Source organism: Haemaphysalis longicornis, unplaced genomic scaffold (assembly GCF_048455015.1).
Source record: "Haemaphysalis longicornis isolate Haplotype H1 unplaced genomic scaffold, Haemaphysalis longicornis Haplotype H1 scaffold_5, whole genome shotgun sequence".
Taxonomy (NCBI): domain Eukaryota; kingdom Metazoa; phylum Arthropoda; class Arachnida; order Ixodida; family Ixodidae; genus Haemaphysalis; species Haemaphysalis longicornis.
In genome coordinates, this window is record NW_027526385.1 from 170825 (window position 1) to 196294 (window position 25470).

At 52.6% G+C, this 25470-nt stretch overlaps 1 protein-coding gene across 1 annotated transcript; it reads left to right on the forward strand.

Annotated features, from left to right (window-relative positions):
• Positions 1–18756: 18756 nt before the first annotated feature.
• On the forward strand, positions 18757–21451 carry LOC144137750 (uncharacterized). Its single transcript, XM_077669691.1, has 3 exons — positions 18757–18948; positions 19957–20185; positions 20985–21451. The coding sequence occupies exons 1-3, from the start codon at positions 18826–18828 to the stop codon at positions 21182–21184; spliced, it is 552 nt and encodes a 183-aa protein (XP_077525817.1). The 5' UTR covers positions 18757–18825; the 3' UTR covers positions 21185–21451.
• The last annotated feature ends 4019 nt before the right edge of the window (positions 21452–25470 follow it).

Here is a 25470-nt window from a genome sequence, read left to right on the forward strand (position 1 = left end):
CAGCCCAGAATAATCTTCTTGGATCTACTATGTTCTCGATGCGAATCGACGTTTCGAGAACCACGCGCGCCGAAAGATAAAAAGCCTGCAGTGCGGACGCCGGGGCATTCGATTCTGCGACGCTCGCCGACGCACGTACGTCACTTTGTTGACCACTGCTTCGCCGCCTCTGTATTCTTTTCAGTTGTTAGGGGAGCACAAGTTCGCTCCAATAAACTTGTTTCTTTTCCAAACAACTGCTTCGTCCTTGGCTACGTGACAATATCACGCACACGTGCACGCCTAAACAATTCTATTCCAGATCTTTTTCACCCATGCAAAGGGAGTGAGCTGGCATAGATGAGAGAGAGAGAGAGAATGCTCTTTAATGTAGACTAAGGTGCTGCGGAGGAAAGGCCGAAAAGGTGAAACGCACAAACTGTACAACGGTCGTTAATGAGTGTTGCTGTTGGATAATTTTTTTATAGAAATAAAGTAACTGTAACGATATTTATCGTTACAGTTACTCTACAAAAAAGTAACAGTGTTACAGTTACAAGTTTCTCTAGCTTAAAAGTAACTAGTTACAGTTACAAGTTACTGAAAAAAGTAACTAGTTACCGGTAACGCGTTACTAGTAACTAGTTACGGCCCAAGACTGGCAGTACGAGTATTTTTAGTAATTGGGACAGTCAACTTAGCATAATGGAAAGCAAAAGTATACTTAAATGATAAGACGTGAAAGATCGCAGAAGAAACCTCAGGTTGAAATTTTTTCGTAATATCTATCATTCGAAAACTGGAACCGAAGGAGAGAAGTATATCCGAGTGCCATTCTATATATCCCAAAGTTGGACGGCAACCTTCAAGTAAATTATTAACTTTCCTTTAAAGGTGCCTTGCACAATTCATTTTGTCTTACATCAATACGAGAGTGGAAATATCTTCTACCTATGGTTGTATCCATTGCTTATAATGATGATTTTCACCGCGCTTTGTAGAAATTTTTCGTTATTTGGACCTAAATGTGATGCTTACCGTTATTATCCCCCTGCTGTAATGCCTTCAAAGGCGAAGAAGGTATCAAATAAATAAATAAATAGATACCCGGTGAAAAGAGCCTCTTTGTGGGCATCCCTTAGCAAATTGAAGTAGCAGGGTACAAAAATGTTCTTTCCTGAATGTCAATTGCGGTAACAAAAAAGGGAACAACACGCAGTCATTGATGCGGCTGAAAGTGCGAAATCAGGTCCATTGGAATGGTTAGAGTGCAAAGCACGGCTGGTGCTGTTTTTGAGGGGCGTGCGTGGAATGCCATGTTTGACTCCAAAGTTGGAGGAAGGTCTGTATACATAGGGCCTAGCCACTAGTTCGCCTGCGAGGGATTGAGAGCCTTACGGATTCAAATTCGACCAATGAAGTATTGATTATTTTTCATTTGTTACCGTGCGAAAGGTTTGCAGTATGCATACTACCATTGCTATGTTATTGATTTGAAACAAATTATGAAACTCTAGTCTTACGCCTTTCCTTGGGTGAAGACAAAGTTGGATAGAACAGCAGCCACCAGAAGCAGCACAACATTAGACGTACGAAATCAGAAGAAAAGTAAGTTCTTTGGGGTTAAAAAGTGGTGTGCACGTCACTCGAGAAAACATATCAAGAATAGATTGAAAATGAAGGCAGTTGTTCGATCTCTCCTATAGTCATCACTGTGAAAGCTCATCAGAAAAGTTCATCGAGAAGAAACTTTTTCCTAGAACAATGGTAAAAATATGGACATACCTTTTGTGTGAAGACAGTTATGTAGAATATTCCTGATCGCTTTGTGGAGCACTAAAACGCTTCGTAAAAACATTCGTGCCGGGTTTTTATGCAACCAAATTTACTGGTCAAGCAACTGTTGTAAAAATAGTTGAATTAGGCAGAGCATGCAAGTGTTCAGGAAGATTGTACTAAAACGAATTGGCACTTTCATCTTTGTTAAACACAACCCACTAAAGTATGCGTCCTCCGCCCCTCTCCCCCTTTTATTACAGCTGGGCTGGCCCGCAGAAGATATGAGGACCTGGACAATACAACTATTCTTCAAGTTATAGCAAATAAATAAATATTTTCTGCGACCGATAGTAAAAGAGGCACAGCAATTATAGGAACAACAAGTTGTCAGCAGTGTTTAATAAATGAATTTTGCTCTCAACTGACGCTGATAAATAAGCAAGGCTGCGCTGAATGCTGGACGGCTAGCAGTGTCGTGCGGGCTAACTTTGATGTGGCTGCAGTGCACCCAAAATGGTGGCTTTGTGCTCCTGCACAGTGCGACTGAGTCATCTATTTGCGCTGCATGTAGGGGTCGTTCACCGGCTCCAGTACAGTTACCGTACTGTGGCTGAACTCCAATGCCCGTAGCATGGCCAAACTTCCGGCAGCTTTAGTCCGGCTGGGTTCCGACAACCGCATCTTGGCTGCCTTCCGGTGGCCGTACTTCGGCCGCACACGGGTAGCTTTCGAATGGCCGGAGCCCTAGGGCTGGAAGCACGCCGTATAATCGTAAGTCCGTCGACTGGCCGACGGAAACTGGCCGTTGGATAGCCATGGGAGTACGGCCGCATATGGCGAAAACTCCCACATTTGGACACGGGCCGAACACGTCTGCCGGAAAAAGGCCGGATAGAAAACACTGGCCAAAGTAAACCGGCTTAAGTTTGGCCGAACAGTCCTGTGCTGCCTGGGCCTCCGAAAGCCCCACTGGACTTCCACCGTGCGCTGCTGGAGTGCCTTCACCGCTGGTGTCTAGGTCAGCCGACAGTCAATGAGGAGCCCCAGGTATTTGACCCTGAGGCACCACAGGAGCGCCTGGCCGTTCAGGGTGAGGAAGGCTGTTGTCCTGCGTGCCTGGTAGCCACGTGGGTGATACATCATGGCCTTTGTCTTGGCTTCGGGCAGCTGCCGGCCATGGCTTCTCAGGAAGTCTGCGACCGCCCCCACCACCTCCTAGAGGCACGCCTTCACCTTGGACAGCTGTCTTGTTGGCCCGTGCGTCCAGGTGGCGACGTCGTCCGCGTAAACTGCAACTCCCACTGGATACCAGAGCCCAGCGGGAATGCAGTCTGGCAGGGGAGCCAGAAACAAGTTGAACAGGAAAGGGCTGAGGCACCCCGGATCGGACGCCTCGTGGGCTACTGGTCACCCGGCCGACCTTTACCCGATAGGTACGGCCAGTCAGAAACGCCTGTACAGAGCTTCTGATGTGCCCCACGCCACCCATGTCGCTCAAGGATTCCAGGATGGTGGTGTGGGGGACAGAGTCGAACGCCGAGCTGATGTCAAGGAAGACGAGGTAGGCCACGTCCTTGTCGTGGCGCACCTGCTCCAGCATGAAGACGATGTCCCCCAGTGCGTCAGCAGTGCAGTGGTGCCACCTGAAGTCACTCTGCTGCTGCGGGAAGACGCCACGCTGGTCACCTATCCACTGCAGGCGGGCCAGGAAGGTGCTTTCCATGAGCTTGCCGGCCGCCGACGTGAGACACTGGCCGGTAGGATGCTGGCTCCATGTGTGGCTTGCCTATCTTCAGGATGGGTGATAACAGCCCCACCAGCCAGGATGCCGGAAGGACACCCGCCCTCCACACTCGTTTGAAGAGGCACAGGAGTGGCCTCCACTGGGTGACGTCCAGGTTTCGCAGCGTCTGGTACGTCACCCCGTTGACGCCGGGGGCGCTCCGACGCTTAATTGGGACAGCGCTCCAGGGCGGCCTGGAGTTCCCGTGGCGTGATGTCCGCTGTGCAAATGGCCACGACCCGTTCGTCATGTGGGGGAGCCGGCATTTCGTCGGGGAGGGTTGTAGCTGCTACAGCAGGTGGGCCCCGGGCAAATTGATCAGCGAGCAGCTCCGCCAAAGCTACCTCAGAGATGCCCATCGACCGCTTCTTACGGGCTGCGAGCAGTTGACTGACATTCACGCGCGTACGCGGTGTCAGGCGACTGTCATAGCACCCTCCTTCTTTGGATGGAAGAGCACGTGACTGTTTGCTTGTTTGCTTAGAGAGAGAGAGAGAAAGACTTTATTGCATGATCCTGCGTGGGGATGGGGAATCAGGAGACCCTGTGAAGTAGGCGGTGTCCTCTACCCATTCCTGCCTTGGTTAAGGCCTCAAGGAGTATTGGGCCAGTGGCCCGGCCCGAGCTACTAAGCTTCCTCCAGCCACGCAGCCTCTCCCCCGTACCCTTGGATGGGCACGGTAGTGAGTCGCGCCGGCGTCAGAGTGCTCCGTTCGCTCTTGCCGAGCCAGGGCTTCCTCGAGCCACTAGATGGCTTGCCTCTGCTGCGCGCAGTTCGGCAATGTGATCATTTTCACTACATCCGGTGGGATGTCGGTCGGGGTAGTGTTCGCCCTCGTAGTGTTCTCACACGTATCACTCGCGCACTCCGCGTTTGCGCACGCGTCAGCTGTGTCCGCGTTTGGGGTGTCACAGCACTGGGGATCGCGCACTGCACCGGTATTTACTCGTCCGCCACCCTGTTCGTCTCGGTGGTGGTGGTGGGCTTGCAGGATGTGGGACAGGGTAGCGGGTTCACTCGCGCACTCACTACACATGTAGTCTTTGAAGCATCCTGGGCGCACGTAGCGCGCCAGAGCCGGTGTAATCACAGTTCTTGTTTGTAGTTGTCGGAGTAACACCTGCTCGTGCCGGTTGAGTCCGGGATGGGGTGGGGGTTGTGTCCTTCTTTGCTCTTTGTAGTACCGGAGTATTTCCCCTTACTCCAGTAGTGGTTCGTAGTCTTCTTCCTCTTCGTTCCCCTCGTTGTCGTTTCCTTGCTCCTCGTCGCCTTCACCATCACACTCTGCGGCCCGCGCCGTGTTCGAGAGGCGGGGGGGCGCCGCGCGGTGTGTAAGCTCGCGCGCGACGGCGTCCGCCCTCTCTTTCCGGTTGGCCACTCCGCCGGGTATGAGGCCGACGTGGGCAGGAAACCACCTGAGGTGTGTAGTGTCGGTCTTCGGGTCGGGTAGTGGTCGAAGGAAGCGATGGGCCGGAGGACCCACGCTGCCTTTGCTGTAGTTGACTATAGCTGACTTGGAGTCGCTTAATATGGTGGTGATCGTTGGAGCACTCCTCAGGGCTAGCGCGATCGCCGCCTCTTCCGCTTGTGTAGCGTTGTCCGCTGCGAAGCTCGCCGCACTCATGGTGGTACCATCCGTGGCTCGAATGACGGTCGCAACGTAGGTTCGGGGTCGGCGCGGGTAGCGGGCCGCGTCGACGTACACCGCAGTGTTGTCGGTGCTGTATGTTTCTGCCAGCGTCCTAGCTCTCGCCGTTCGCCTTTCCCTGTTCCTCTCTGGATGCGTGTTACGAGGTAAGGGTGTGACGACTATCTGTTCGCACAGCGATCGTGGTAGTCGTTCGCGTGGTCTGGCGGCGTCAGCCCCGCCTTCCACATCCTGCCTTTCCCGCGGAGCTGTTGTGGCGGCGCAGTTTGTGCTGTTGTAGTGTCCGGTCCTGTGTAGTATCTCTCTTTAACAAAACAGCGCGAAGCACGGGACAAAGGGAAGATGAAGACAAAACAAGCGCTCTCTCTTCCGGTCTCTCTCTTCCGGTCGGCGTTTCCCGGAGGCGTGCGATTTGTGCAGTTCTCTGCGCTTCGCATATTTCGTCCAGGGTATTGTGGACTCCCGGGGCTTCGAGCGCCCTGTTGCTGGTGCACTGTAGTAGTCCGAGGGCGACTTTGTAGGCTTTGCGTATAGCAGCATTGATCTTGTCTCGCTCCTGCGCCAACCACTTGTGGAAGGGGCCGGTATAGGAGATCTGACCAACGACGAACGATTGTAGTAAGCGGAGAAGGTTGGCTTCGCGCATGCCTTCGTTTCTTGTGGATATTCGGCGCACCAGTCGAGCGGCGTTGTCTATGCTAGTCAATAGCCTGCTCAGGGCCGTACGGTTGGTGCTTCGTCCTTCGTCAATGTGGTACCCGAGAACTCTTATGCTCTGGACGTGTGGTATTCGTGTGCCGTCGTGCGCGTGGAGGGCGATGTGGGAAGCGTCCTCGGCGGCTTTCTTTCCTCGTGGGCCGGGCGGTGTGAGAATTAGAAGCTCAGACTTTTGCGGCGAGCACCGGAGCCCGGTGTCTGCGAGTCCGGCCTCGACCTCGTCTATCGCCCGTTGTAGTGACTCTTCTATGTGTCCGTTGGTGCCCCCAGCCATCCAGATGGTGATGTCGTCCACATAAATTGTATTTCGGACTTCTGGGATTCGTTGTAGGCGCTCTGCCACTGGTATGAGGACGAGATTGAAGAGGAGCGGGGAGATGACGGAACCCTGTGGGGTACCCGTGCTCCCTCTCTTGCGCTCCTCGAGTTGCGTGTTTCCAATTTGTATGCTTGCGGTCCTGTCCGTTAGGAAAGCCCGAATATAGTTGTAGGTTCGCTCTCCCAGTCCCAGCTTGCTGACCTGCTGGAGGATGGCTGAGTGGCGGACGCTGTCGAAAGCGCTTTTGAGGTCGAGGCCCAAGACGGCTCTGCAATCCACCTTGCTCGGCGCTACGATGATGTCGTGACAGGTCAGTAGTATTGCGTCTTGGGTGCTGAGCTTGGCCCTGAAGCCCAGCATGGTCGTGGGGTACACTTCGTGGTCCTCCATGTAATGTTGCCATCTGGGGTTGAGGATGTGCTCAAGGACCTTGCCCACGCACGATGTGAGTGATATGGGTCTGAGGTTGTCAATTCCCGGCGGCTTGTTCGGCTTTGGAATCAAGAGCGTCTTTGCGGCTTTCCATTGCTTGGGTAGTGTTCCGGTGCGCCAGCACGCGTTGTAGTATTCGGTTAGCACCTTCATGGCCGTGTCGTTTAGGTTTCTCAGCACCTTGTTGTGTATGCGATCCGGTCCCGCTGCCGATTTGCAGTTCAGGGCTTGCACTGCGCTTCGGACTTCCAACTGTTGTATTTCTGCGTCCAACTCAGGGTTCTGCGGTCCGCAGTAGTCGGGGTGGGTGACGGTCGGTGTGTCCGGTAGGTACTGTTCGTTGAGTCTTTTCGCCAGTTCTCGTTCGCCGAGCGTTTTGGTCCCCGTGTGCAGGATTTGGTTGAGGCTGTGCTGTTGGTAGCCCTTACTTTTCGACTCGTCTTTCAGGTGTCGGAGCCACTTCCAGGCCTTGCTAGTGTGCAGCTTCCCGTCCATCTCGTTGCACAGGGCGTGCCACTGCTGTGTGTTTAGTTGTCGACTGTGCGATTCAATCTCTCTACCGATCTGCGCGATTTTCTTCCTCAACGATCGGAGGTGTCGGCGCTTTCTCCACCGCTTCTGCAGGGATTGGCGGGCCGCGATCAGGTGAGCGAGTTTCGAGTCGACGCTGCGGATGGTGTTGTCGGCGGTCACCGTCGTGGTGGCCGCCTCGGCCGCCTTAAGTAAGCCGCCGGTCCACTGTTCGATGTCTTCCACTTTGGGTGCGATCGTTTGTTGCCTGAAGGCGTTCCAATCCGTAATTTTGTGTTTCGTTTCATGCGTGGTTGTAGAATTTGTGGCCCGTACCGGAATCTCCACCTCTATAATGAAGTGGTCGCTGCCCAGATCCACCCCGGTGTTTCTCCACTTGGCGGGTCTGCCGTCGGGTAGGTAAGCGAAGGCGAGGTATGGGTTGGAGTCGCGCGAGGCGGACGTGCCGATGCGCGACGGCTGTGCGGGGTCCGTGAGTAGATCGAACTGTGCTGCAGTTGCTTCTTCGAGCAGGTTCCTGCCCTTGGCTGTAGTGTTGTTGTATCCCGTTTCTCTGTGGTGTGCGTTGAAGTCACCCGCGATGACGATGGGCGCGTTCACGACTTTCCTGAGTGTTCTTTGAAATAGCGTTCTGAAACGTTGGCTTCTGTGCTTTGGATTACTGTAGGCGTTGACGACGAACAGTGTCTCCTTCGTCTTCTTCCCGACAACCACCTCGGTAACGCACAGTTCGAGGGCTGTGTTGTTTCCCAGGAGGTTGTCATGTGGTATGTGTACGATTCCCTTGAGGATGAAGGTGCATACTCCTTGTGCCGTACCGGTGGAGCTGGTGCGTGCGCTCGGAGGGGTTGCTTGCGTCCGATAGCCGGGGATGGTCGACGTTCGTTCGCTGTGCGTCTCCTGCACCATCACGATGTCCGGAGGGGAGTCGAGAGAGAGAGGGAGAGAGAGAGACAAAACTTTATTGAACTGAGCTTGTCTTTAGCGTGAGAAATTGGTCGTCGTTTCTATTAGCCCAACGACGACCGAGGCGGCCCTTGCGATCAGGGAGGTCTGTACCTCCCTGTCGTGGGATGCCAGTGCTTCTCTCCACTGCTCAGCTGTGGTGATTCGGGGATAGGGGTTTTGGGGGCAGGCCCACAGAATGTGGGGTAGGGTGGCTGGGGCTGTGCAGAGGGTGCAGTTCGGGGATGGGACTTGTGTTGGGTGGATTAGGTGCAGGCGGGTTGCAAGGGTTAAGGGTTGGGTGTGGCTATGTGTTTGTTTGTATGAGCCTCCAGTCTTGCTCTTGGGCTGTTGTGAGTTCCGGGTGCGGGGGTGCTAGCTTTCGGCGGCAGAGGCGGTAATGTTCCGTAATATCGGTATAGTTAAGGAGACTGTCTCTGGATGACCTTGCCCCGTGGGATGGGTCGGGCGCCACTCCAGCTCGGAAGGTAAGATCTCGAGCCTGAGAGTGTGCGGTTTCGTTCCCTTCCTGTCCCGCGTGGGCCGGTGTCCAGAGTATGTCTACTGGGGTGAGGGGGGGATTCTTCTGAAGAATTTTGAGCGCCAGGGATGAAATTTTGCCCTGGGCGAAATTTTGAATAGCGGTTTTAGAATCTGAGATAATTGGGGGGGGGGCGTGGGGCGTTGCGTCAATGCTACGGCTATTGCTGCCTCTTCCGCCTCTGCTGGGTTTTTCGTGCGGATGGTTATTGCATGCACTGGTGGTTCGTCTGTGCCTTTCGATACGACAATGGCGAATGCTGTTTTATGTCGGTATTCGGCGGCATCCACAAAGAGGGTTTTTTGACCTGGAGGGTATCTTTTTGTAGGTATTGTGCCCTAAGTTCTCGTCTGTATTGGTGATGTGTTGGGTGAATATGCTTCGGCAGTGGTTTTATGATTAGGTTGTTTCTTATTTCTAATGGGATGGGCTCTTTCTCAGCTATTATTGCCGGGGGGTTTATTCTGAGCTGTTTTAGTATATGTCGACCTGTGGTAGTTTTGGTCAGACGGACTGATTGATTAGTTAATGCGCTTCTATTAATTCCTCGCGATTGTTGTATATGCCTAGCTCATCGAGTCTAGCGTAAGATGTACTTAAAGGTATTCATAATGCTGCTTTGTATGCTTTTCTGATTAGTGTATTTAATGCTTTTATTTCTTGGGCGCTTAGATGGAGGTAGGGGATGGAGTAGGTAATTCGGCTGATTACAAATGCTTGAATCCGGCGAATACGGTCTCGCTCCCTAAGTCCTGCTCTTCGATTGGTGATTCTTTTCATGAGGCATATGGTTTGGTTTACGTGGGTTGAGAGATTCTTGATGTGGATTGTGTTTGAGCGATTCGCTTGTATGTGCAATCCTAGTATTCTGATTGTTTTAACTATGGGTATCTGATGTTGAATGTGGAGTGAAATCTGTGGAGGTGTTTTCTCTTTCTTTCTTTTGGGCGGGAGCAAGAGTAATTCTGACTTGTAAGGTGAGCAGGTTAATCCTGCTTCATTTGCAGCTTTTTAGACTGCCTCTACTCCTTTTTGAAGGGTGTGTTCTATCTGAGCGTCGCTGCCTCCATGTATCCACAATGTAATATCATCCGCGTATAAAGTGTATTTCAATGTGGGTATTTTGTTTAATTCTTTTGGGATGTTTAGTATTGCTAAGTTAAAGAGGAGAGGTGACCAGCACAGCCCCTTGTGGGGTACCCTTAGCTGGTAGTGATATGGTGTCTGACTGCACATCTCCTACTGATATTGTTGCTGTTCTATTTGAGAGGAAATTTTGGATGTATCTGTAAGTTCTTTGTCCAGGGTTTGTTGCTTGTAAGTTGCTTAGAATAGCTGAGTGTTTAAAGTTGTCGAACGTTTTGTGGAGGTCTAGGGCTAGGATTGCTGCTGTGTCAAAGTGATTTGCTGGGGTGATTATTTCTTGTTTAAGTTGCAGCAGTATATCTTGTGTGGAGAGTCCCGCTTGAAAACCTATCATGGTCGGTGGTATCATTTGGAGTCTGCTTAAGTGCTGTGTCAATCTCGCATGTATTATGTGCTCTAATAGCTTGCCCAGGCATGACGTTAGAGATATTGGTCTTAGATTCTCGATTTTGAGGGATTTTCTCGGTTTTGGTATAAACGTGACCTTTGCATGTTTCCAATCTTGGCGTAGTGTTTCTGTGGTCCAATATGCGTTAAAAAGGGCTGTGAGGGTTGTTATTGAGGTGTCGTCTAGGTTTCTGAGGATTTTATTAGTGATTTTGTCTGGTCCTGGTGCGGACTGTGTGCGTAGTTTGTGCAAGGCTCCTCTTAGTTCCGATTCAGTTATTTCTTTGTCTAGTTCGTGATTCACTTCTCCTCGGTAAGGGTGGATTGGGTCCGGTGATGTTTCTGGGAAGTATGTATCTTTGATTTGGCTGATGAGATCTTCCTGTCATCCTTTATGCCTTTGTACTAGGTGTGTTATTCGGTTTGTTCTTTCTGATTTAGTGTTGTTGGGGTCAATGAGGTGTTTCAATAACTGCCATGTTCTTTTCATGCCCAGGTTTCCTTGCATTTGGTTGCATATGTCATCCCATTGGGTTTGTGCTAGTTGAGCTGTGTACTTTTGTATTGCTTCGTCCAGCTTTGCTAGTTTCCTGCGTAGGCGATGGTTGAGTTTATTTTTCCGCCATCTTTTTTGGATGCTGTGATATGCTTCTCTAAAGTGTAGGAGATGGGGGTTCATTATTTCATCCGGGAGAGTTTCATCTGGCGTTTTCGTATGTAGCTTGACATCCTCTAGTAATTGCTGTGTCCATCTCTCTAGAGATGTGGTTTCTTGTGATTCCTGTTGGTTTTGTCTATGAAGTCTGAATTTTGGCCAATCTATTATGTTTGGTGATTTGCGTAGTTGTCTTAGCTTATTACCTATGGGTATTGTTATTTGTATTATGTAGTGGTTACTATTTAGTGTGTGTTCTGTAACTTGCCACGTTGCTTGTTTTATGCGATGGGTTAAGGTGAGATCGGGTGTAGAGTCTCTCTGTACGCTGTTTCCTATTCTGGTGGGTGTCTGGGGGTCATTTTAAAGTGTAAAATGTAGTTGTTGTATCTGTTCCCATAGGTTTCTCCCTTTTGCTGTGTCTGTGGGGTAACCCCAGGCTCGATGTGGTGCGTTGTAGTCGCCTGTTATAATTAGAGGTTGTGACCCCGCTGCATTTTTAGCTAGTGTGAAGAGGTTCTTAAAATTTTGGCGGTGCGATTTTTGGGTGCTGTATACGTTGAGTATGTGGAGCGTGTCTTCTTGTTTTTGGGTGGGATGAATTGTAACAAAGTCGTGTTTGACGTCGGTGTTTTCAAACTGTTCCCTTACTGCTGGGATGTTGCGGTGTACCAGTATTGCTGTGAGTGGACTGTTCCTGTTTTGAAATGACCTGTACCCAGGGAGCGAGACCGTCTTGCCTGTTTCCTTTAGCGTTATAATTTGGGGAGGAGGTTGCTGAGCTTGGATGAGTAACTGTAGGCTCTGCTTTTTTTTAGAGTATCCTCGGCAATTCCATTGCCATAGCATTATACTCTTTTTAGGGTTGGCCATTAAGAGCAGGGAATGACATGTGATCTTGGCCCATTACTGGTTGGACGGTTTCGAGTACTCGTTTAATGCCTTCGTGTAGTTCGTTTCGGAGTGCGTCAAGGCTGGTACTAAAGTTGCTGCAGGTTTATTTAAATTCTACCTTCTGCTCGTGGAGTGTTTTGCGGATGTTGCTTAAGCTCTTCTCAACAACGGTAATTCGATGGTCAAGTGACGGTTCGAGTTCGTTAGGGAGTGGATCCGCCGCTTTGCGTTTGTGCGCGGGAGGGAGTTCTGTGTCCATTTGTGCGTCTGGTTGATCGTTTGTAGCTTTAAGAGTTGTTATTTCATTTCTTAGGGCTTGATTTTCTGCACGGAGTGCCTGTATTTCCTGGCGCATGGCCTTAAGTTCTTGGAGGAACTCAGGGGGTATCGCGGCTGGTGGTGGTGGTGGGGGTTGCGAGGGTGGTGGGGATGTAACTTTGAGGGCTGAGCAGTGGAAAGAAGCAACTGTGTGGCTCACCTTCGGTTCGCCGTTAGGTCTGCTTGCTGTTCGTTGGGTGTTGCTTGCTTGCTTATTCATTGTCCTTTTGGTCACGCTGTCATTGGAGGGTTGGCTGACACTTTTCGATGAGGGTTTTGAGGGCGAGTCCTTGAGCACTTGAGCATATGTTATGCGTCGGCGTGGTTGAAAACGTTGCGGGCAGTCCGTCGTCCCTGTCGGGTGGTTTCCTTCGCACACAATGCAGTTTGGTGTGCACGTGTGGTCTTCGGTGGGATTTGGTGTTCCGCAGATACTGCAGCGGCTTGAGGGTTTCTGGTTAGGACAAACATCCTGTCTGTGACCGACTTGCCAGCAGGCGAGGCATGCTACAGTTTTACGTCGATATGGCTTACAGCGGTAGGTCGTCGATCTGTACCGCACCCAATAAGGGACTCGGTTTCCATTAAACAGGATTTGTGCCATATTCGATGTTCCTAGTCTCTTCACGGCCAAAATGGGGAGTTCTGGGTTGTAGCTGAAAATGCTGCTTTGGATTTCTTCATGGGTATCCGTTTCGGGGATATTGAAAATTATCCCTGCCGTGGTGTTCGAAGGAGCCGCCACATGCGCAGCAATCATGAAGGTGTTGCCGCCTACCTGAATGGCTTTGATGTCGGCGTAGCGTTGAGCTCGTTCTTCTGAGGGAGTGCTGACGATTACATAGTTCGGTGTAGGTCGGATACGTAGCTGATCTTGAGGGTTTTGTGCTATTTTGGCTGCTTGAAGCACCGTGTCCGCTAGTGCAGCCGGCGTAACTTTGCGAAGATGCAGTCCTCCCCGTGGTCGGAGCACTATCTTGATGTCGTCGGGCGGCAGCGGCGCGGCCGGAGGGCCACGGCGTGGCGGCTTCTGCAAGCGGCGATTTTCTACGGTTGAATTCTTTGCAGGTTGGTGAAGACTTGGTTGTCTGTTGCGCACAGTTTTCCAATCCTCGTGAAGGAGTTCTTCTGCGTTGATTGGCTCACCATCGACGGCGATTGCCTCCATGTTGGTAGCGTTGCGCTGAGGCTCGGCGAGGCAAGGCCGGGCGAGTCCTAGGCGTTAAGCCTAACCCCGGCGTGGTCTTCGGTCGATCGTTCAATTTCGGCACGAGAAGTGTAGAGAACCACCAAAGAGGATACTTGGGGTGGTCCTGACGCCTTCCGACGTCTCTGGATGCTGAAGTCAGATGGATGGGCCTGGAAGTTTCGGCTGAGCGCATAAAACTCGGCGGAGCCCATACGAGGCACGTCCGAATAGATCGAGCGCCCCCCCCCCCCCCCCCCCGGGGAGTCGAGGCTTTGGATGTATTGTTGTGGGGCTGCTCTTCGGCACTGGAGGCCGTTGGCGTTCCAGTGCCATATTTTGATGCTGCCGTGCGTTTCTCTACCCATGGTGTTGCTGTTGTGTGGGTTGTTCGGGCACGGGTGTGCCTGTGACCTTTGCGCTCAGTAAGGCGAGCGTTCGTTGTATTTCGAGTAGGGTTTGCTCCACCCTTCCCATGCGAGCTTCCATGCGCGCTTCTAGGTCGCTCATGCGTGCGTCCATGCGTGCTTCCAGGTTGTCCATGCGAGCGACAATTCTTGCCTCGAAGTCGTCTTGTCGCTTGAGTAGGTATCCTTCTAGGCCTTTCATTGCCCTGTTGTGTGTGATGGTGCTCGTGGTGGTCTTCTTTGCGACTCTCCCAGTTGTGACTTCGTGTATTTCTTCTATCTGTAGCCGTTTCCTAGGAGGCTCGATCTCCTGTGTCTCTTCTTCGTTGATTTCCTCTTCCTCCACCTCGTTTGTGGGTTGTTGTAGTGGTTGTTGGGACGCGTCTTCTGCCTCCGCGTTTTCCATCATTTCTGCGGGAGCGTTGTTCGTGTCGTGGCTGTCTGCCGACCGGGATGAAGCTGCAGCGGTGGCATTAGTTTTGCCTTCGATCTTGAGTGTGAGTGTTTCTATTCGTTTGGTAAGCGTGGCATTGGTAGCCTGTAGCGTTTGTATGATTTTCTCGAGCGCTGTAATTTTTTCTTCTTTGTCGTCGCGCTTGCGGGTAGCAGAGCGTTGTCGTTGCGCGCGCTTCGACTGCGCGGTGGCGTTCCCTGCGTTGGCCGGAGCAGCTATCGCTATCTTGGCCCACGTCTTCGTATTGTTCTGAGTAGGGTTCTTCAGAGCACTCCGGACCGTGCTGCCGGATCTCTGGCGACTCGCGCTTCTTGCGGACGGCGAGCGAGGTGTCTTTGTTACCCCTTCGTGCTTCGGGAAGTCGTCCCTGCGTGATAGTCTGACCTTTGGTGCTGTGGTTTTGGTGGCCTCGGCGGCCTTCTTTTTCTCTTCTCGTGCGTGTTTCCTTGTCTGGAATGACGTTTTGAATCGGTTCTTGCAGCGCGGGTCCCCGGTGGGTGAGCGCCGTTACAGAGTTTGCAGTTCGGCTTGCAGTCATTGGTGTGGTCCGGCCCCGGATTACGTAACCCACATGCGAACCACGCATTGACTTCGGGCGTGGGGCAGACGTCCCGTCTGTGCCCAACTTGGCCGCAGATCTTACACACTTCTCTGTGTTGTTTGTACGCCGTGCACTTGACCGCGACTCCGGCGTATATCACGTATTGTGGTATCTTGTCGGCTTCGAAGGCGATGACTACCGCTTTCGTCGTTCCTATGCGGCGTGCCGCTCTAAATGTGGAGTTGAAAGGGTAGCTGAGGTTCTGAATGATGTCCTCTTGCGTATCTTGTAACCCGATGTTGTGGATAACGCCCTTGACCATGTAGTCAGGAAGGGATCCGTATGCGAACACTTCGTACGCCTTGGTGTCGATCACGATGCATCGTATGCGGGCGTACTTCAGAGCTCTGTCGTCGTCGGGGGTGCTAATTACGACGATGTTCTGTGCCGTATTGGGGTATAGTGTATCTTCCGTTGCCGTCTGACTGTCTATGCCTGCGGCGTTTACGATGGCTCGTTTGAGCGCTGTACGTTGGAGGTCGGCTATGACTAGGCCGCCACGTGGTCGGACTATTACTTTGGCTTCATCCCTGTCCATTACGCTGGGCATGCGGGCTGCCTTTTCCATTGTAGCGTTAACTTTCTTCATGAATTGCGCTCGAGTGAGGGAGCTTGTAGACTTACAGTTGGCTGCGTTGCCTTCGGCTGTTGTAGTAGTTGCTGTTGAGGGGGCCGCTTGGCTCGGCCTAGCATCCTCCCCAGTGGTGTTGTTTGGTCGACGATTGCGGCGGCGTCTGACGAGGAGCCATTTGCCGAGTCGCTTGCATCGCCAATTAGCTGTCGTGTTTCTTCGACAGTGCCCTGGACAGTGATTGATGTTCTTCCTCCTTGCTGGCCCAGCAGGGGGGCCGCGTCGGAGGCGGCGGCGGGCGTCGTGTCCATCTCGACGGCGGCGGCGGTTGCAGCTGTTGTGTAGCCGGGCGCCATCTGGCGGGCGGCGGCGGCGGCGGCGGCCGTGGCCGGTTGGTGCGTAGTCGTGGTAAGCCTCGTAGCGCTCACGTGCCGGCCATGCGCATGAAGCTCGGGAACATTATTTTTCCGCTGATATTAGTGCACAACAAAAAAATGACGAAAACCCTTACAGTTTGCTCGAATGACAAAAAAGGTCGGAATGGAAAAACCTATGTCCCATTACGCACTCTCAGCAACGTACTCGCGACCAAGCTTGCTTTCGTCAATAGCGTTGCAGGCAGACTCACCCTTACAGTTTGCTCGAATGACAAACAAGGTCGGAATGGAAAAACCTATGTCCTATTACGCACTCTCAGCAACGTACTCGCGACCAAGCTTGCTTTCGTCAATAGCGTTGCAGGCAGACTCAAATTTTCTGACGGAAATCAAAGGTGCCAGGCGTACATGTCACTTCAAATTATCGTGTAAGAATTATTGCGAAGGAAAGTTTGACATCCACCTAAATGCAGCCATACGGCTACAAAGAAAAGCTAAACAGCTTTCTCAGAAACTTCGGAGTTGAAGAAAAATTCGTCCTGCATTTAGGTGGATGTCAAACTTTCCTTCACAGAAACTTACTCCACCTTGGGGATTTCCCCTCAAATCTGGTCGAAGAATTATTGCATTTGAAAATGCACAATGTCCTACAACTATATTGCGGTAGAAGGTATCCAAGGTAACTTTAGAGTGCTCCGGACATTCATTTATTAGTAAGAGCTGTGGTAATCCGGCAATAGTAGCGGTGGACAATCCCGCGCGATGGACATGTTCCGGCGGAGTATGAAGATGTGGCGCGAGATGAGATAGGATGGAACATGGCGGACTCGGCTGGGCTACGTGTGTGCAGCCGGATCGGCTGAGCAGTGGACCTTGGCGGAGCGGGACTCCCAGTAAAGGTGTGATCGAGGGGGCTCAGTGTCTTTCTGGGGAACCGCGGCCGGGTGCAAGAACCCCGGTACCACATTTGGCGCCCTGAACGTGGGGCCGGCCGTGGTTCCTGGGAAGGGCATTGTGGTCTTCTTCCTTGTTTTGGTGTTCCGCGGTGGGCATTTTGCGGGGCGAATTACGTTGGCGTTTTTGAGTGGCTCTCGGGATTTTTCGGTAGCCCTCCTCGTGATTTGAGGCGCCTTTGTAGTGGCTTCTGTTGTTTATAACCATTTTTTTCTTCCCGTCTTCGCTTCGCGGCTCGCGAGAGCATTTCTTCCCAGGGACATGCCTGCCCGTGGAGCTTCTACCCGTCGGCGCCCCTTGGTTGCTTCGCGTGAGCCCGCAAGGGATGCGGACGCCACTGGGCTCGTGGGCGTGCTCCGCCCGATCATGGACCTCTGCGAGAACCTCACGAACCGGCTGGCGGGTCTCGGGTTAGAAGGCGGTGGGTCCGAGCATGGGTCATCGTTCCACCCGAGCATTTCGGTGCCACGGTTCACGGGCTACGATGACCGCAAGACCGTGGCGGACTTCCTGAGCGATCTCAATGTTTACAAGACGGCGTCGGGTGCTTCGGACGAGTTCGTGTTGACCCGTGTCCTGCCGGTTGCCCTGGAGGCATCGGCTGGTCGTTGGTGGCGCCTCCAGACCCCGTTCGCGTCCTGGGCCGACTTCGAGGCACGCTTCCGCGAGGAGTTCTTGCCTCCCGACTACGACTACCGCATCCGCCGTGAGCTGGAGGCACGTACGCAGCACCCGCGCGAAGGCTTGCTCGAATACATTCGAGCTATCCAGGAGCTCTTCAAGCGAGCTATCCCGGGTGCGTCTGACGCGGAAATGGTAAAGCACGTCTTGCGGCGTTGCCATCCGCGCTTCCGACCTTTCCTGCACGGTCGTGATTACTCCAGTTTGGAGGAGATGGCGCGATCAGCTCGAGCAATCGAGGACGCTCTGATATCAGAGCTGAGTTATATACCCCCTCCGCCAGTAGGGGAGGCACTTGAGCCAGCTTGCGCATGGAGAGACACCTATGAGACTTCGCCACAGCGAAGTCCACAGCCGCGTACGGCAGCGGCGGGCTTGAATTCCCCCCGCGCACGAGGTCCTTCTGCCCTTGGCGACAGGCAGTTGGAGCGTGGAAGACCACTAGATGGTGCAGCCCACGGCGGGAACTCCCCGCAGCGGTTAGAGCCAGGGTTCCTGCGTTGGGAAAACAGGCCCTCTTTACTGGCAGGCTCACCGCTCCCCGACCCGAGTCTCTCCCTTGGGGGTCGGCAACGAAATCCTCTGAACTCCAGAGGTCCTTCTCGTCCGGTCGTCGAGACGGGAGGGTCGCGGGGCTACACGCCCAATGGAAATCAAGCTGGCGGCTGTTACCAATGTGGACAGCCAGGACGCATCCGTCGTGAGTGTCCGCGTGTGATGGCTGGTCGCCGAAATACAAATAGCCATCGAGATGAAGGAATGCAGCCCGAGGCAATGATGGTGACTAACCCATCACTGAGTGGCCCAGAATTGGCTGGTGGCGAGGACTGGTTCCTATTACCCACTGCTTGCCGTGTTGAAGCACGCACACAGCCCATAGCACTACATGTTTCTGTTCACGTTCTTGGAACGGATGTTTCTGCATTGGTTGATACCGGCGGCAGTTTGTCGCTCATAGGTGATACCGTCTTTGAACTTTGCCGAGCACGTGGTGTTAAGTTGCGCAAATGCAGCACCCGGTTGCAAGTGGCCAATGGTGCTGTGGTTGAAGCGCGTGGGGCTGCGCGCTTGCACATTTCTTACGCAAGCAGAAGGTGTCGGCAGCGCTTTACGTACTGCCCTGGCTTGGCGGTACCCATGATTTTGGGCCGGGATTTCATTATTCGCGAGGGCCTACTGCTTGACTTGGCGGGAGGTGGTTACAGATTGGGCAATGACGCAGAATTGATACCTTTTCTGGCGTCAACGCATATCTGTACCGTGCCAAGGTCAGCCGCAGTCGCAACAAAATCCGTGTTGCCTGAGCGAATCAGGCAGTTGCTTGAGGAGTGTCCTTGCAGTGACTATGAGAGGGAGCAGCTCGCCTATGTGCTGGAGCCGTTTGCTGAAATGTTCACGGAGGCCCCTGGGCGGAGTCCTTCAACATCGCATTGACACGGGTGACGCCCCTCCTTGGAGCTGCAATCCACGGCCGCTCAGCATCCAGAAGAAGGCGAAACTGGATGTCGCCCTTGACGAGATGCTGAACACGGGGGTTGTGCGGCCGTCGCAGAGTGCCCATGCATCTCCAGTCGTGTTGGCGCCAAAAAAGGACGGCAGTGTGCGTCTCTGCGTGGACTACCGTCGTCTCAACGACGTAACTGTAAGAGACGCATATCCTTTTCCTGCCGTAGAATCCATCATTTCCTCGCTTGGTGGTGCCCGCGTGTTTACCACTCTAGATTGCTCACGCGGCTTTTTGCAAATTGAAATGCACCCTGATGACATTCCTAAAACCGCCTTCATATGCTACAGGAGTCTTTTCGAGTTTGTGCGCATGCCGTTTGGGCTGAAGAACTCCCCGAGCTCGTTTCAAAGATTAATGGACATCGTCCTTGACGATGTACGTTATAAGTACGCGATGGCCTATATGGATGACGTCGTCGTCTTTTCGCGCACCTTTGAGGAGCATCTCGTGCATCTCAGAGATGTGCTTGACCGCATGAAACGCGCCGGTCTCACCATCAATCCTAAAAAGGTCCAACTCGCGACAAGCAAAGTTTAATTGCTCGGCTTTGTCGTGGACAAGGGAGAGCTTCGTCCTAATGATGCCAAACTGAAAGCAATTACAGAGTATCCGTGCCCGCGTGACGTTAAGAGCTTGCAGCGCTTCTTGGGCATGATAGCCTTTTACCGCAGCTTCATCCCTCATTGTGCGGAGCTATCACGTCCGCTGAACCAGCTACTACGGAAAGGCGTGAAATGGCAATGGGAAGAGGCTGAACAGCAAGCTTTTGAAGCACTGTCTCGCGCAATCGCGGCAACAGCGGCGTTAAGGATACCGGACCTTAACAAACAATTTGTCTTGCAGACCGATGCTAGCGACTATGGACTGGGCGCAGTGCTGATGCAGGAGTTTGAGGGCGTTCTCCGTCCGGTCGCATTTGCTAGCCATACGCTCACTCCGGCTGAGCGCAATTACACGGTCACAGAACGTGAGTGTCTAGCAATTGTGTTTGCACTAAAGAAATTTGACATGTATCTTGACGGTGCCTCTTTCACCATTCAGACAGACCACATGGCATTAACGTGGCTGCAGCGTTTGCAGAACCCTGCTGGTCGTCTTGCGCGCTGGGTGCTTGCGCTTCAGCGCTACGATTTTACTATCCAGCACAGGAAGGGTTCGCAGAACCAAGTCGCTGACGCGCTATCGCGCGCGCCCCTGCCGCCATCTTCGGACGCGGAAGCGCCGGCGCTGGTGGCTGCAGTGGATGCTGACGCACGCTGGGGTACGCTGGTGAGCAGGGCAGATCTTCTCGCGGCGCAACGTGCCGACGGACTCTGCCGTAAGATCATTGAGCACGTCGGGGCACAGGGCGCAGCTCCCACCAGCAACAGCGGTGAGTTTGATACATATGTGTTGGCGGAAGACGGTCTCCTGCTACGGTATATCCCGCAGGATGATGACGAAGCTAATTCCCCATTCCGCGCTGTTGTACCGCGTAAGCTTCGGAGTGCTTTCATCCGTTACTTTCATGATTCAGCTCTGGCTGGACACAGCTCTGGCAGCAAAACTTATGAGAAGTTATGTCGGACCGTCATGTGGCCGGGAATGAGGCAGGATGTGCTGCGGTATGCCAGGAGCTGTCACGTGTGTCAGACAGCGAAACCCCGCGTCGGTTGCCCGCCCGGATTGATGCAGTCTGTTGAGAGTAAGAGCCCCTGGCAAATCGTTGCTTGCGATATCATGGGCCCTTACCCCCGCAGCCCGCGTGGGAATTGTTATTTGTTTGTGGTGACGAACCATTTCACGAAGTGGGTAGAGCTGTTCCCGCTACGTACCGTCAATACACCGAATGTATGGAGGTGCCTAATGGAAGTGTTTTCGCGCTTTGGGTTCCCCGCACAGCTCATAACGGATAATGCTACGTATTTTACGAGCAAATTGTTTGAGGACAACTGCCGAGCTGTAGGCGTGAAACACAAACGTACGACCACCTATCACCCTCAGACAAACATAACTGAGCGTGTGAATCGCAACCTCAAGGCGATGCTAATTGCTCATACGGAGCAACACAAGGATTGGGATGCTAAGCTGCCTGAGATTGCATTTGCCACTCGCACCACGGTGAATCGTTCAACCGGGTTTACGCCGGCTTATCTGAATTACGGTCGGGAGATGCCATTTCCTCTTGACAGGACACTTCCAGAAACGGAGGCGGGTTCTGGTCTGTCGCCCCATGCTGTGGCCGTCCGCCAGCGCCTGCGCGACGCGATACAGGCTGCCCGGGAGCAGCTTGACGTTGCTCGTCTCCAGCAGGCGGAGCAGTACAACCGGTGTCGTCGAGATGTTCAGTTTGCGGTTGGCGACATGGTTCTCCAGCGCACTCATCCACTGAGCGATGCCTCACGCAAGTTTGCCGCGTCGCTAGCCCCTAAATGGGAGGGCCCTTTTATCGTAAGCGAGAAGCTGTCTTCCATAACGTATCTTTTACGCCACAGCAGTACAGGTGAACATGCAGGCCCGGTTAATATAGCAGACCTTAAACAGTACCACGTGGACTGATCTGCTTTTGGCCGCAACGCCTCTTGTTTCTCAATGGCGTCTGCGCACCCGTCATGTTAACTTTCTATGGGATGTATCTAGAGTATCCTTTTTAGGCATTTTTTTTTTTGTTTCGGATTACCTATTCTTGGTCCTGAATTTGATGATTGATCAGTACCACGTGATGCGCTTCTTTATTTTTTTTTTTAATTTTTCCCCCTGCTAGAATTGTTTCTTTCCGGGCGTTAATTTTTGCTTCTTTCGCGTCCAGAATCCATTTTGGCATTCGCTCCTGCTGCGCCCGCATTCACCGCCGACCCGTGTGGAGGACTTTCCCCACTGCCACATCCACATGTGCTTGGTGCATGACCCGGTGGCTTCCGGAGTTCCTGACTCCCTGGCCTTGGGGCTACCTTCTTGGCTCCACGGCTCTTGCTCCGGGCCGTGCCTGCTCTCTCCTCTCCACTGTGCTACCTTGGCGTGTGTGCTGTGGGTCTTGAACCGGACGTTTGGGTGGTGCTCTCGGTTCCACTCCGGCGCTGCGTACCTCTCGCCGGGAGGCCCTATCTGCTACCTCTGGTACTGTTGAACAGACCGTCATCGGTTCATGGGATTCCTCCAGTGGCGCCAGCGATCCAGCGGCGTCCATGGCTGTTCCTGGGCTGATTTGATCCTGTGGCTGCTGTCCCGGAGGATGTCCCGAGTTTCAAGATTGCTGTAGACATCTCTTTCGTGGACTGTGACGTCATCTTGGGGCTCCGATGCGGATGCTTCGAGTTACTCTTTAACTGTCGGTTGGCTCGAGGACTGTGCGTCGGCCTTTTCTTCGGAGGGGGGGAGAGTGTAGTAATCCGGCAATAGTGACGGTGGACAATCCCGCGCGATGGACATGTTCCGGCGGAGTATGAAGATGTGGCGCGAGATGAGATAGGATGGAACATGGCGGACTCGGCTGGGCTACGTGTGTGCAGCCGGATCGGCTGAGCAGTGGACCTTGGCGGAGCGGGACTCCCAGTAAAGGTGTGATCGAGGGGGCTCAGTGTCTTTCTGGGGAACCGCGGCCGGGTGCAAGAACCCCGGTACCACAGAGCCTAAATGTCCAACGTGACGAAAGGTCCACCGAGACGTAAGGTCCAATCGAACCTGAATATCAAACGAGACGAACGATCCACCGAGACGTAAGGTCCAATCGAACCTGAATATCAAACGAGACGAAAGATCCAACGAGACAAAAGGTCCAATCGAGCCTGAATGTCCAACGATACGAAAGATCCACCGAGTCTGAAGATTCAATCGAGCCTGAATGTCCAACGAGATGAAAGGCCCATCGAGACGGAATATCCAATTTCGGACCTTCTGTCTTGTTGGATCTTTCGTCTCGTTGGACCTTTAGACGCTGAATCGTGAAGTGGGCCTGGGCTTCCAGCCATGGCCAGGGCATTCCGGACTAGGGACGCCCCCCCCCCCCCTCCCGGGGGGTGCCCTAACAGCAGCACCAGAGCTCGTGAAACCACGGCCGGGCTCGACTCTCCTCCTCCCGCGCGTGGGGGGAGGAGAGTCGAGTCCGGCCGTGGTGAAAAAAATTAGTATTGGCTTAGCTCGGCTATGCCAGGATATACGTACCGTGAGCTAATGTTCAGCACTCCAGTCCAATCCAGTCCAATCCAGTCCTCACTGCTCCTGCTCCAATTCTCTACCCACCCGTACTCGAATTGGATTGGATTTCGATACAATTTACTTTAATCCTAGCCAATTCAAGCCAATGCTCCTCGCGCTAGCGCAGAACGGCCCTTCACGGCCCACGCGAAGCTGCTCAACCTCGGCCAGTGTAGCTTACGCCACAATAAACATTAATTCCTCCTCCTTTAGCAGTCGTCGCGCAGGCTCCTCCTACAACTGCCGAGCGGGTCTGCTGGGCCGCTCCATGGGCCGCTCCAATCGGCGACCGCGTGCTGCTCGCGTCGGCCGTGGTCGCGTCGGTACGTCAATTTTAGAATAGGGGAAACGAGCGTTTGAAGGCCAGGTAGGGAGGTCCCAAGCACAATATGCTCGCTCACGACAGTAACTGAAGATTTACACCCCCGACCAGCGACACGTATAAGCGTTTCGGCATGCGGCACTGTCGCGGAGAACAGGACCCTCCAAGGCCCCGACGCTCGGAAAGGCTTACCATCACCGCAGTTATTCAGTCACCGCTTTACGAAGCCACGCCGACGGCGTTCACCAGCGCAATCTTTCACTGCGCTATCACCCCCTCTCACGCATTTATAAACTGATTTTCAGCAATAGTCTCGCTCTGGCGACTGGGGTTCTGGCAGAGTGAGTTCCTTGTCGACCGTGCAGGCAGATGCTTGCCGCGGTCGCGCGTGTAGCGGCGTTTCCGCCTGCAGAGGCTCTCCGTGTTTTCAGCGTTATTCATACCTTGTAAATGACGCGCTATATCTACGAACTCAGCTAAGCTCGTGTGACGGATAGTGACGATAAACATTTGTCCCTACTATACACCGTGCCGCTGCACATATATACAGACTGCCTCTCCCTACTCATGGCCCTGAACAACCCTTTCACCATTTCAAGCAGCATCCAAAACCCCAATGACAACATCAGCACTCTTGCATCCATCGTACCAGTACATATATATATACCACGTCCCCAGTCACTCTGGAGTCTGGGGAAATGAACTTGTTGACTTCATAGCAACTCACACCGCAACGTGAGGTGTAGATGTGCACGGCAAAATCACTAAGCACATGGTGCGTTCTTCTTTACTAAAAACTGGTCGCTTAGTGTGACAGAATTCCTGGTCGACCAATCACTGCAGTACAAAACTGTATTGATGGACCCCGAGTGTTTTGGAAATACCGAGGTGTTTCCCGCCCCCCCAGGAAACTGACCACATTGTTAACAGGCCATGGACGTTTCCCGCACGACTTTTACCGCCTGCAATTACAGCACAATTGCCAGTGTTTGTGGACACAGTGCCTCATCTGTGGCCCATTCCTTACTGGACTGCGTTAAAACAAGACCCTACATCCACAAATTACAGAGGCACACAAGGCGCCCCCTTGAACCACCACACCTGAGATCACTACTTGATGCCAACGCTGCTATTAAAATCCTTACAGACCTTGTGGACTACGTGGCTAGGTCTGTACCTGAAGTTTGTCTGCCTCGCCTGTCTTTCTAGAAGCCAACTACATCACGAGACGAAGTCATACGCGGCCATATGACTTGTGTGGCGATGTGTTGTGCAGTGTAATACAGCAGTGCGGTGATCTGTGGAGACTTTCCCATCGACCTAATACGAGTTAGTAGTGGCTCCCACGTCATCTAAACACGGTTTGGTGAATGATGAACTCTAGTTTTGGAACATATATATATATATAGTGATGCAGACACGGCAGCGCAGTGAAGTGTATTTAAAGTGAATGACTGTACAATGTGAAACGAGGTGCAAAGTGTAGTGCACGATAGTGTTTACTTTCCGGCCGAGTACTATTTATTTGAACTATGCGGTTTTGTGTCACTTCTAGCTGGTTTATTTCTGGTTGATCCGTTTTAGTGTGATTGTTGTGTCCATGGATCTGCTTGTGGTGAAAAAAGGGTCATTGATGAACCAACTAATTTTGCATAGTTCCGGAACTCACTGTAATGACATTTTTAGTGTACTGTGTTGCATGTATTTTTTGTGTGTTCTCATTTCATAACCCCCTTCAACTTTTTTCGCGCCTTCACTTTCATATTGTTAGATTTTAAAAATTATCCCTGATGTATATGATTATTTTAGTGTGGATGTAAACAGTATGGCCTTTGGATCTGGAGTGTTATTTTTTTATCAACACTGAATCGGCGTTTTTCTACAAATATGTTTGGCCTAATGCCTAGTTTATTTATTTTGAATTTGTTTAAACCTGCGATAAGTTTGTTGGTGCGGGATTTGTCCTCGATTTTTTTTTGTTTTTTTAGTGTGTACTATAGAGGACAGGAATTAAATGGGATTAAATGGGCCCGTTCCGGCTTCGCCATAACCGCCGGCATCGTCGCAAGATGGCGCGGACGCAAATTCACTTTGAACCACTGGGCAACGACTCCCAGCAAGGCAACAAAATACCGCCGGCAGGTACTCCGACGGCAACCTCG

Coding starts and splice junctions, on each gene's coding strand:
- LOC144137750 (XM_077669691.1), top strand. CDS start 18,826: ATGCTGAACACGGGGGTTGTGCGGCCGTCGCAGAGTGCCCATGCATCT. Junction 18,949..19,956: donor GTCGTCTCAACGACGTAACT/GTAAGAGACGCA, acceptor TTTACTATCCAG/CACAGGAAGGGTTCGCAGAA. Junction 20,186..20,984: donor AGCTCCCACCAGCAACAGCG/GTGAGTTTGATA, acceptor TCCTCTTGACAG/GACACTTCCAGAAACGGAGG.